This window comes from Dermacentor albipictus, unplaced genomic scaffold (genome assembly GCF_038994185.2).
Source record: "Dermacentor albipictus isolate Rhodes 1998 colony unplaced genomic scaffold, USDA_Dalb.pri_finalv2 scaffold_171, whole genome shotgun sequence".
In the NCBI taxonomy this organism is placed as follows: Eukaryota; Metazoa; Arthropoda; class Arachnida; order Ixodida; family Ixodidae; genus Dermacentor; species Dermacentor albipictus.
In genome coordinates, this window is record NW_027225725.1 from 54,364 (window position 1) to 66,733 (window position 12,370).

General features: G+C 50.8%; 1 protein-coding gene across 2 annotated transcripts in view; it reads left to right on the forward strand.

The window, feature by feature from the left end:
- The first annotated feature begins 1,568 nt into the window (after positions 1 to 1,568).
- LOC139053725 (spartin-like) overlaps positions 1,569 to 12,370 on the forward strand; it is a 33,702-nt gene continuing 22,900 nt past the window's right edge. Inside the window, exon 1 of one of the 2 annotated variants that reach the window (XM_070530520.1) lies at positions 1,569 to 1,799. In XM_070530520.1, the coding sequence (XP_070386621.1) occupies positions 1,647 to 1,799 (153 nt within the window). In that variant the 5' untranslated portion in view covers positions 1,569 to 1,646. Of the gene's footprint in view, positions 1,800 to 3,572; positions 3,653 to 12,370 lie in introns of those variants that run through there. The other variant, XM_070530519.1, reaches the window with a different exon arrangement.

A 12,370-nucleotide genomic window follows, 5' to 3' on the forward strand; every position in this document is an offset into this window, starting at 1 on the left:
TTAACTACATCGAAGGTTGTGATCTTTACGGACTCCCGTGCTGCCCTTAGCTGGTTACGACGCAGTGAGATTGATTGTCCAATTGTGTGCAGCATTACTGGCTCTGTGAGCAAAATTACATCACGTGGGGCATCTCTCGTTGCTCAATGGATACCTTCACACGTAGTAATCGCCGCAAATGAAGAGGCTGGTCGGCTCGCTTCAAGTTGCGCTCATAACAACTGTGACTGCCCAGAAATTTTGTGCAAGCTCGATGACGCTCGTCTGCTGATTCGTCGCCACCTACTCAAGCAGCATCCAGACCAGCGCGTCGCAAATGGAACGTTCCCGCGCCGTGTTCGCGGTCGAGGCTTGGCTCGTCGCGCTAGAGCGCAACTACTCAAGCTGAGGGTTGGTTGCGTGAACGTGCACGAACGTTTATGCAGACAAGGATGTGTGGCAAGTTCATCGTGTACGTCTTGTGGCTGCTGCGAGGAACTTCAGCACCTTATATTTGAGTGTACCGCTTTCATTGCGCAGCGCATGTGGCTAGTGAGAAACTATCATCTCCTTGGCCTGCGGTGTGCGACACTCGAGGAATGTTTATACCTCAGTGGTTGTGCGTCTAAATGTGATCAGGCCAATCGCGCCCTACTTACCTTTCTAGAGTTAACTAACTTAGGTTCACGTCTGCAGCGTGAACATTCAACATTCTTTAGAAGCGTGACCTTCAGTGGCCGGCCCTACTGTGTGTGATCTGTACTGTGTTCTACTTTAGTCTTTAGTTTTGTCCTGTTGCTCTTCCTTTCCTCTTTCCTCCCCTCCTTCCTATCTTCCATTTCTGTGTTGCTGTCACCTCCGTTCAGAAGAGTACGCAGGCGTTGTGCCCCTTCCGGTGGCAGTTGCCAGCCTGCTCCTCGTTTTCCCTTTCCTGTTAACTGTGTATATGTGTTCAAAACAAATAATAATAATAATACCTATAATAATGTTGGGGCTCGCAGAAAACGTCTCGAACATCTCCCAGTACGAGTCATTTACTCAAATTAACTGCTCCAGGACGGCCGAGCAGTTTTTCGCAAACTGCATCACGAGTCTCGATTCCGTGCAGTCAAAGCCAAAATTGCTTGAAATGCGTCGCAGGCTGTCAGACGAAGTTTCTCAGGTTGCCGTAGCCCAGTAGTGCAGCGGTGCTGTGTTGAAGTGCAGAAGGAACGCAAGAATACGCTGGGAGCCAAACCAGGCTATACATAAACAAAAAAGAAATGAAGAGAGAGACGGTTCGCCGAGCGCACAACAGGCGAACGTAACATGAGCAGCCGGCCCCGCTCGCTTCGGTGGCGTGTCTGGCCAGTCTGGCACCTGGCGCATGCATCTGGCGCGTGTCGCGTGCCGTTAGCTTATTGGCAGGTAACGCAAAAGAATAAAATGGGTCGCTAAGTCTAACTTCATTTATGCGAAGAGCTATTTAGTTTAAGCGGGAAAGAATAAAATTAAAAGCAAAGACACTGTCTGTTAACTTCACTTCGAACTCTCTTTACCGATGCTGGCGGCAGCTAACGGAAGCTTTAATACTAGAGTGACGTATTTCCTGCTGCCAGTTTTCACCGAGTGTCCCTTCTTGTTGGTTGTTCTTTCCCTGTGGTCCGGAGTGGCAGCAGGCGCGCACTATGCAGCGGGAGATGCGGCTCGCAGCCGTCGAAGCAGCCGGCGGCGCACCGCTGTGCGCCGGCAAGCCGTCGACCTGCAACGAAGTGGCGAGTGCGGGTGCTGGCCGCCCACCGCGAAGGGAGGAGCTCTTCTGCATCGAGTCTGGTGTTCAGGTAGGATGTGCTGTAAACCCCGTGCAAGCGATATTGCGCGCGACGGAGATGGCTGTCGCGTTCGCTCGTCGTCGCTTACAAGTCGCACCCCATGCATGCGGGCGACGACTTTGAGCGACGTCTTCTGGATGTTGCCGGCATGAGGGAAGCAAACACACGCCGAAACTGGCGTGACACGTGCTTTAATGATTGAAGTTGATGGGCTTTACTGTAAAGAGCAGCATAAAAAAAAGTTTCTGAAGGTCTTGCAATAGGTTCTTATTCTTGCATGCATCAAAATTTAGTCGTTTGCTCATTCCGTGCAGCAGTCGATAGCACTTGACTGATGTACTACACCCAGTTCCGGCTTCGCGCTATTGGCTAGTCGCTCATAGCACTTCCGGGCAACGAGTGACAAATTCTGGCTTTCCAGAACGGAGCGACCGAGCGACAAGAACGAGTGACCTGTTCGTGCGACGGCCCGTTTCGTCGCTCAAAGCCGTCGCGCACAAAATCGCTCTCGCTGGGTTTCGGTTCGAAACGGGCGTTTGAAATGAAGGCTGTGGCTTTGACTGCAAGCACGAATTAAGAGGAAGCTTTCGCTCCGGCCCCGGGGACTCGTATCTGAATACATAGGGAAGGATAAACAATTTTACTCGGCAACCACCGCATCAAATTTGATTAGGCTTCTCGCATTTAAATGAAAACTTAAAATATAGTGACTGTTCGCAGTAGATTTTTTATTTAGGTCAGCAATATTAATGAGAAAATGTTGAAAATCACAAATTTTCAGAAAACAAAATTATGAAGCTTTCAGCTCTGTAACTCGGCAATAAGAAAGGATATCACAATTCCTTAAATTGCATCTGATAGTACATCTGAAGCGGACGAAATTGATGTTATACATGGCTATTGAATAGACTACTAAACTGTGAGCGCAGCTTTTGCGATACCCTAGTAAACAATGCAACAAATTTACTTCATATAATAATTCATTCATCAGATTTGTTCGCTTGATTCTCTAACCGATGCCGTTTACAGAACTGCGATATCTGTTGTTGTTGCAGAGCTACAAATTTGTACCGATGCCGTTTACAGAACTGCGATATCTGTTGTTGTTGCAGAGCTACAAATTTGTAAACTTTGTGCTTCTATTTTTTTCAAAATTACCATTTTTTCGAAAATTCCGTGTAAAAAATTGGTCTTATATCGAAATTCCGGTTCCAGTAGTCACTGGACTTAAGCTTTCTCTATGAAATGCAACAAATGCCTTTAAAATCGGCCCAGTGGTTATCTCAGAGAACCGTTTCTTCGTTTTATATGTATCTTCATAAGCGGCATCTCAAGCAAAAAAAATAAAAAAGAGCTCGGCGCAAGATAGGGCCGACGCCCATGGCCGGTTAAATATATCCGACGGCCCGATCTCGGCCACATCTGGATCGGGCCGCGCTTGGTTTTTGCATTCATTCATCATTGCAAATGGCCGGTCCGTTTGCCGACCACCGGCAGGCGGTCGGCAGACGGCACCGGGCCGACGTCATCACCGCGGGTTATATCAACACCACCTAGATAGCACAAGGCCTGTTCACTACGCTCCATGACGTCATGCTACTTGGCCCGAAATTTCTATTGCCAAGGCTGGCGTGACGAAAGCGGCGACGTCAAAGTCACTGTTGCTCACTCGAGAGCATCCCCATTAGATTCTGTGGCAGTCGGGCCAGGTAGCATGACGTCATGGATAGGAGTGCACACGCCTTGTGCTATCTAGGTGGTGTTGGTTATATCATCGTGGCCACGTTTGGCCGACACATGGGCCGGCGACTTCCGCACGACGGCAACATCACGGCTTGTCCGCATCCAGCATTCCATTGCCGGTATTCATGCTTAGTTTCTTTTTCTTTTTTCTTTCAGACACGTATACCGGGTGCTGCTTCTTATGAGCGTGAATTGCTGGACCAATTGGTTCATCTTAAAAGCGAAAAAAAAAGAACAGCGAAGACTAAGACGCAGGACCAGAACGAGGCACACACACACAGCCGCCGGACTTGCAACTGATTTACTGAAACATCGAACCTGTTTAAACGCTGCTTTTCCTGCGCAAACGCACATGCAGAAGAGACCATTGAGACACGTTGAAGATGTCAAAGAAACCTCGATAAAAAACGCCCCTCTTTCTCTGATAAGCACAGATGGGTCGCTTATGCAAGTCCGCTCGTTCATTTCGATATGAAACGCTTCAAGCGGTGGGCGCTCGTGCTTTGACTTCCCCCTGTCGATGACGCTAGTACGGTGAAACGACGGCATGCAGCAGCTACACTCTTTCGCGTGCTAAGCCAGGTTGCTCCCAGTGCCCGACCGTAGCGTGTAGACGCTTCCTCCTGGTCCTGCGTCTTGGTTATCGCAATTTTCTTTTCGCTTTGAGCTTCTTATGTAGATTTTTTTAAAGGCCCCTTGTCGCAGATACAGGGATATTCAGCTTCTTCAACTGGCTTACCTTAACTGCATGGTGGACACTACATTCTGGATAAGTCGCGAGTGCAGGAGCATTTTATCGAAATTATCGAGCTAATTATCTTTCTCATTAATAACTTTAGGGCATATTATATGGCTGAATTAGAGCCCGTCGACATGCAGCACCCATTAAGTTGGAGCCAATTTTGTAACCGGAGCCAATTTCGAGATATAGGAAGTCAGTCAACGAAATCTGTTGGTGTCCTAATTATTTCCATCGCGCATTGCATATATTCGCATTGCAGCAAGAAAATAGCTATGAAAAATAATTATGGGATTTTGCGTGCCAAAACAACGATCTGATAATGAGGCAAGTCGTAGTGGGGGAACTGCGGAATAAATTGGACCACCTGGGGTTCTTCAACGTGCCCCTAAATCGCCACCATCGAAATGCAGCCGCCGTGGCCGGGACTCGATCCCGGGACGTCGTGCTTAGCAGCCTAACACCATAGCCGAGGTAAATATACCTGGTAGCGAAGCTTCCTTAGGAGCCCATACGTTCAAAACATGGCCGTTCATCGGTGGTTCATGGGGCTTAGCGCCATGTGTATGTGGAGGGAACAGTTCCGGTGAAAAAAAAGAAAAAAAAGAACGTGACGCCATATTCGTTAAAAGCAAAAGGGTCGTCATCTTGTTCCCAAAGGCGCGAAATTTGTTTTGGCGGCCTGGCGTTACAGCTGCATATTCAAATGCCCCGTCATTCGACTTGATGGGCGTGTCGAGCTTTCAGCGCGAAAAGCGATGCTGGAAAAAATCAGCCCCGTATGGGTTTCCGAAATCGTGCCCCTGCACAGCACACATTATTTGGAGGCCGACGAAAGCCTTAGGTGTAGAGTGCCGGCCCTATTGTCCGGACGCCAAGCCTGTCGATCAGCGCAGTCCCACGAAGAGAACTAAAGTAAACAATTACCTGGCGGTCGTAACTCACTACCTTTTAATGAACAGGTTAAGGAACGATGAAGCTACCCGCGTCACCAAATTCAAACGTCGACAAGCAAAGCAGCACGACGTGTCAGGGGGCGGGGTGTGTGTGTGGGGGGGGGGGGGGGGGGCGTATTGTAACAGGTCATCGTTACGAGCGCGCCTTTCTGCACACTTCAAGAGCTGCATTGTATTGCATGTGATAGCGGCATAGCCACTGGGAGGCGGCTCTCAAAAGTTCAGAGGTGACAGGCCAGCTCTGGGCCGTCCGGCAAGCCGAAGATGCCGCCCGAGTCCAAGGACTTCGAGCCGCCACCTGAGGCCACCAGAACAAAAAACTGCCGGACCATTCATTAATAAAGTTTCTTCTTCTTCGAGATAAGAAGTAGAACAGAAACAGGAAAACTTAGTAGATTAGTGGTTGGGTCAAACATACAATATTGTCACGGCTCACTTGAGACAAGAGTGGAGAGCGTTATTTTAATCTTGACAATTAGAACAAGCGTTCAGTGTTCGCTTCTTCTTCTCTAGCACGCTCGCTTGCACCCACGAGGTCGTCGTCCTCGTCGTCAGCGTGGTTGGGCACAGATGGCGTCGCGGCATTTGCCCCCCTTCAGAAGGAGCATCGTCCCGATGCTTGGCGGGTAGCACCCGGTGTCCAGCCCACCAGCAAGTGTCCATGTCATTCAGCCAAATAAGGTTTCATGCGCACCACGTGCACAGTCTCAGGCAGGTCCTGACGGCGCCGCGAGCAGGATTGGCTGTCAGGAATGACTTCATAGTTGACGTCGCTAAGGCGTCGTAGAACCTTGTACGGTCCGAAGTATCGGCGCAGAAGTTTCTCCGCGAGGCCTCGGCGGCGCACTGGAGCCCAAACCCAGACTCTTTGGCCGGGCTGGTAGACGACGCATCGATGGCGTTGATTGTAACGTCGCGCATCACGGTCTTGCTGGCTAGTTATGCGAACGCGTGCGAGCTGTCTTGCTTCTTCGGCGCGCTCTGTAAAATCTGCGGCGTCATTCTCGGAATCGCTGGAATCATGAGGAAGCATAGCATCTAGCATTGTAGTCACTTCTCGACCGTGGAGGAGTCTGAATGGCGTCATTCTTGTTGTTTCTTGCCGAGCCGTATTGTAAGCAAACGTTACATAGGGTAAAATTTGGTCCCAGTTCTTGTGTTCCACATCGACATACATGCACAACATGTCTGCAAGAGTCTTGTTGAGGCGCTCCGTAAGTCCATTGCTTTGCGGGTGATATGCTGTCGTCCTTCTGTGTGCTGTGCCACTGAGCGTGAGTACAGTTCGCAAAAGTTCAGCCGTGAATGTGGTTCCCCTGTCGGTTACGATGACCGCTGGAGCACCGTGCCTAAGGACGACGTTTTCGATGAAGAACTGCGCGGCTTCGGCTGCTGTGCTGCTCGGAAGTGCTTTGGTTTCTGCATAACGCGTAAGGTAATCTGTCGCAACTATGATCCACTTATTTCCTGCAGTTGATATCGGGAATGGGCCCAAAAGGTCCATCCCAATTTGTGCAAACGGTGTTTCCGGCACTTGAACGGGATGTAATAGTCCGGCAGGTTTCGTAGGTGGCACTTTTCGTCGCTGACAGTCAAGGCACGTTCGAACGTAGTGCTTCACGTGTGTTGCGAGCCGTGGCCAGTAGTATTTCTCTTTGATCCGTGCTAATGTTCTTGTGTAGCCTAGGTGGCCCGACGTAGCTTCATCGTGACAGGCCTGCAAGATTTCACTGCGGAGAGTTTTAGGGATGACCAGTAGATATCTCTTCCCTGTTGAAGAGAAGTTCCTCTTAAAAAGAACACTGTTGCGCATGCAGAATGATGACAAGTTCCTTGAGAACAATCTGGGCTTGTTTGTGGTGCGGCCTTCTAAGAAATCAATTAGTGAAGCGAGCTCGTGGTCATCTTGCTGTTGTTGAGAGATGGTAGCTGCACTAACAACTCCTAAAAAGCCTGCGGATTCGTCATCATCTCGGCCTGACGACTCGATCGGTGATCTGGAAAGGCAGTCGGCGTCTAAGTGCTGTCTTCCCGATTTATAGACCACTGTCATGTCGTACTCTTGAAGCCGTAGGCTCCAGCGTGCCAAACGTGCAGATGGATCTTTCATGTTGGTCAACCAACAGAGAGAATGATGGTCACTTATGACTTGAAATGGGCGGCCATATATGTACGGGCGGAACTTCGTAATGGCCCATACTACAGCCAAGCATTCCTTCTTTGTGGTGGAGTAGTTCGACTCGGCACGTGACAGTGTTCTACTCGCGTAAGCGATGACTCGCTCAGCGCCGTCTTGCCGCTGAACAAGGACGGCACCTAGACCCACATTGCTGGCGTCGGTATGGATCATTGTCGGCGCATCCACGTCAAAGTGGGCAAGAACAGGCGGAGTTTGTAGACGGTGCCGCAACTCGTTAAATGCCGCCTCCTGTTCCTCGCCCCACATAAACGGGACATCTTCTCTGGTTAGGCAGGTGAGCGGTGAGGCGATGCGTGCAAAGCCCGCAATAAATCGCCGGTAATATGAGCATAGGCCCAGGAAGCGTCTGACTGCCTTCTTGTCCGTAGGCCTTGAAAACTTTGCGACGGCTGCGATTTTCTCAGGATCAGGTCTGACGCCTGTGTGACTTACAATGTGGCCCAAAAACTGTAGTTCTTGATAGCCAAAGTGGCACTTTTCAGGTTTTAAGGTAAGCCCAGCGGACCGTATGGCTTGAAGAACTGACCGTAGCCGACTGAGATGTTCATCAAATGTGGCAGAATAAACAATCACATCGTCTAGGTACACTAAGCAAGTCTTCCACTTAAGGCCTGAGAGAACAGTATCCATTAGTCTTTGGAACGTGGCTGGGGCGGAGCACAAACCAAAAGGAAGAACTTTGAATTCATAGAGCCCATCAGGCGTCACAAACGCAGTCTTTTCGCGATCCCGCTCATCGACCTCTATTTGCCAGTATCCACTTTTTAAGTCCATCGATGAGAAGTAACGTGCATGCCGTAGCCTGTCGAGGGAATCGTCGATGCGTGGTAAGGGATACACATCTTTTTTCGTGACCCGATTGAGCTTGCGATAGTCGATACAAAACCTCAGGCTGCCATCCTTCTTAACGAGTACCACGGGCGATGCCCAAGGGCTTTTCGACGGCTGGATAACATCATCGTCCAGCATTTTCTTGACTTGCTGCTGTATTGCTTCACGCTCTTTCTCAGCCACGCGATACGGATGCTGTCGGATGGGTATTGCTGTTTCCTCTGTAATGATGCGGTGTTTCGTCAGTGGTGTTTGACGCACTCGGGACGTTGTAGAGAAGCAGTCTTTAAAATGGTCAATCAGTTCTCTGAGCCCTTGTTTCTGTTGCGGCGCTAAACCTGGGTCAACGTCGACGACTGGTATAGATGGCATCGTATCGGTGGTTGATTCCTGTTGTACAGCAAAGCAGTGTTGAACGTGGTCCATTTCGTCAAAGTACGCCACAGCGGTGCCTTTACTGATGTGCCGGCGTTCATTGGTAAAATTTGTCAGTAGTACCTCTGTGCGACCGCCGATTAGGCTGACGATACCCCGAGCGATGGCAATACCTTGATGGAACAGAAGTGCAGTTAGTTGTTCGGCTACACCGTCCTTGTCAAACTGTTCTCCGCAACTTACGGAGACAAGACTGCATGATAGTGGTGGTATGCAGACGTCGTCGTCGGCGACACGTAACGATGTACGTCGGCGCTCTTCGTCTTGGCTCGTGTCTGTACTAGTTGACAAGGTTATCTCGCCGTCCCGTATGTTAACCACGGCGCCGTACTCCCGCAAGAAGTCCATTCCAAGGATGAGTGATCTGCAGCACTCTTTTAAAATCATAAAAGTGGCGACAAAAGCTGTATTTCCTATCTGGAGCCGTGCAGTACATTTTCCTGTAGGTACCATTATCTGGCCCCCGGCATTTCGGATATAAGGGCCCGTCCATTGCATTCTGACTTTCTTAAGCCGGTCTGCCAACTGCTCACTCATTATCGAAAAGTCTGCACCAGTATCAACTAAAGCTGTCACGTCGTGCCCATCAATTGTTAAGAGTAGGTCGGCACTTACAAATTCGTCGGCGTCTCGTTTCTCCGGGTTGCTGTGCTCGTTTCTTAGTAATAATGGGGGATTTTCGGCGGTTCGACGACTTGCAACCTTCCCCCCGGAGGTCGCTGATTTCAGTTTCCCCGCCGTGGGCTTGGAGAGCGGCCTCGTATCACGTCGGCGAAACTGCGACGGTTCGGCGAAGAATAACGTAATGGAGACGGCGAGCGCGACCGCAGATTAGCTGAGCTGCCTTGTTCCTGACTGACACTGTCGTCGAAGCGTGGATGTCTCTCTGGAAACTGGCGCGGAGTGGCAGGTGACATTTCCTGGATGCCACGCTGGCGATGAGGGCAAAAACGATAAATGTGCCCTGGTTCGCCACAGTGAAAACACAATGGTCGGCGATCAGCAGTGCGCCATACGTCGGTCCTGCGAGGCTGGGGTCGCCTGAAATGTTCCCGCTGTGCCCAGGCAGCAATAGGTGGCCGCTGGTGGTACTGCTGTACCGGCATGGTGGAAAGCGGGCGACGGACAGTGTCTGCGTAGCTATATGCGCGTGGCTCGAAGCGCGGCTCGGGACTCAGTTCAGGGAGCGGCTCAGGAGGTGCTAGTGCTTGCCGAATTTCTTGGCGAACAACTTCAGCGACCGAAGCGACAGTAAACTCCTTCGGTGTCACAGTTTGCTTCGCAATCTCCTCGCGCACAATGTCTCTTATGAGTTGACGCAGCGAGGTCTCGTCTGTCGCTGTCAGTACTGCGGCTCCTGCAGGCGCATCGTTAGTCAGGCGTTCGTATTGCCGACAACGCTGCTGGAGCGCCCGCTCGATTGCTGTGGCTTCCTTAATGAATTCTTCCACTGTTGTAGGCGGGTTGCGCACGAGACCAGCGAATAGCTGTTCTTTGACGCCGCGCATGAGATGGCTCAGCTTCTTCGAATCCGGCATGTTGGGATCCGCGCGACGAAACAAACGAGACATGTCCTCGGCAAACATGGAGACACTTTCATTGGGCTTCTGAATGCGCAACTCGAGAAGTCGTTGTGCATTATCTCGGCGATCAGTGCTTCCGAAGGTGTCAAGTAGCCGACGGCAAAATTCGTCCCACGTTGTCAAATGTGCCTCGCGGTTTTGGAACCACGTCCTTGCGCTACCTTCAAGAGCGAAGTACACATCAGATAGCTTCTGGTCCGGACGCCACTGATTGACCTTAGCTACGCGTTCGTACTGGTCCAGCCAGTCTTCGGCGTCTTCGTACGTGTCACCGTGGAAGCTTGAGGGGACTAGATTGTTTTGGATAGTCACCTGTGTTGGACTTGCAATCGCCATTTCCTGAGTCATTGAGGTCGCTGACGAAGTTCGTTGCAAGGGACCGAATTCCGGGCACAGACCTTGCAGGCGGCGGCTTGCACGGTGCACAGGTGTCTCGACGCGTGGATGATGTCTGGAAGGGCTGGACGCAGGGCTACTCGCAGGAGTCGTCCCTATCATGAGGTGATGATGCGATACCCAGCACGTCCACCAGTGTCACGGCTCACTTGAGACAAGAGTGGAGAGCGTTATTTTAATCTTGACAATTAGAACAAGCGTTCAGTGTTCGCTTCTTCTTCTCTAGCACGCTCGCTTGCACCCACGAGGTCGTCGTCCTCGTCGTCAGCGTGGTTGGGCACAGATGGCGTCGCGGCAATATGAATTCATCAATGACAGTCTTGTATAAGCACTTGGAAATGTCCTTCCCTCAGTTGCATGAGCCCATTCACCAGATAACTGTGCAGTCAGGTCACTTGACTGCTTGATCACTTGACTATTTCCGTCCGGGCATCTGAAATAAAGCACAATGTAAGTCATTGAAATGGGAGGTATATAACTAACCCGCTGTGGTTGCTCAGTGGCTATGGTGTTGGGCTGCTGAGCACGAGGTCGCGGGATTGAATCCCAGCCGCGGCGGCCACATTTTCGATGGGGGCGAAATGCGAAAACACCCGTGTACTGAGATTTAGGTGCACGGTAAAGAACCCCAGGTGCTCGAAATTTCCGGAGTCTTCCACTACGGCGTGCCTCATAATCAAAGTGGTTTTGGCATGTTAAACCCCATAATTTAATGCATATAACTATTAAAGCGAAGTCATTCGTCATCTTGCGCTGCCCCTTCAAGATGTTCAGCCAGTATCAACTCGCCCAAATGTCGATCCTTCTACGAAGCTTTCTACGTTTCACTGATTCGTCCACGAGTGCCGAAATCGCACTGCAGGAAAGCCAACTTACACATCCACGTGGAACACTACAGTTGCCATTCGCAGTACCCCGCCAGCGTCGACTGGCCGGCCGGTCAGTGCCTGATAACGGCGCGAAGCGACTAGCTCAGCAAGAGTAGCGCATGCGCACAAAGTTCACTGGAAGTGCAAGTTACCTCTGCTAGGCATGACACCAGCCCTGTCGCGATCAACTGAGCTTCCCTGCTTATCGGAGACAGCAAGTCCGCGTGAACACGGGCTCGTCTTAGGATCGGGAAAAAAAATCGAAGCCCTTTCTTAATGAGGGGTGGTTGAACGCCACGCTAGCCAAACGAACTGTAAATATCTGTATTGCACGGCAGACGAAGAGGCTGCCGTACGAGAACGTAAGCGCGAGCGCGATCGTGCCCGTATAAGTCCAATCCCGTGTATCGTCTACGGCATGCACAAGCCATGTGGGAGACGCTTGTGCAGTGGAGATGCCTACTAGTCTTGCGATCGTCTACTTGCATGTACATCAGACCGAACACGCCTCGAAGTGACGCGGAAACATTCCTGGCCGAAACGATGAAGACCTCGAAGCCACATAGTACGCCGATCCTCGTGTGCGCTGACTGTAACATCGATGTGGCGAAAGAGCACGGCAAATGGATTGAGTTTCATGCTAGATCGCTACTCGTTGAAACTGAAGACGCTACAGGACCCACAACGCGACACCGTTCCCGCACTGTTCTCACGTTTGCAAGCAGACTGCGTCATGTTACAATGGCAGAACCTCTGACCGTCTACCACAGCGATCACAAGGCAATACTCTGCAGGTGTACAGTCGGCCGTGAAAATGTGTGTGCGTGT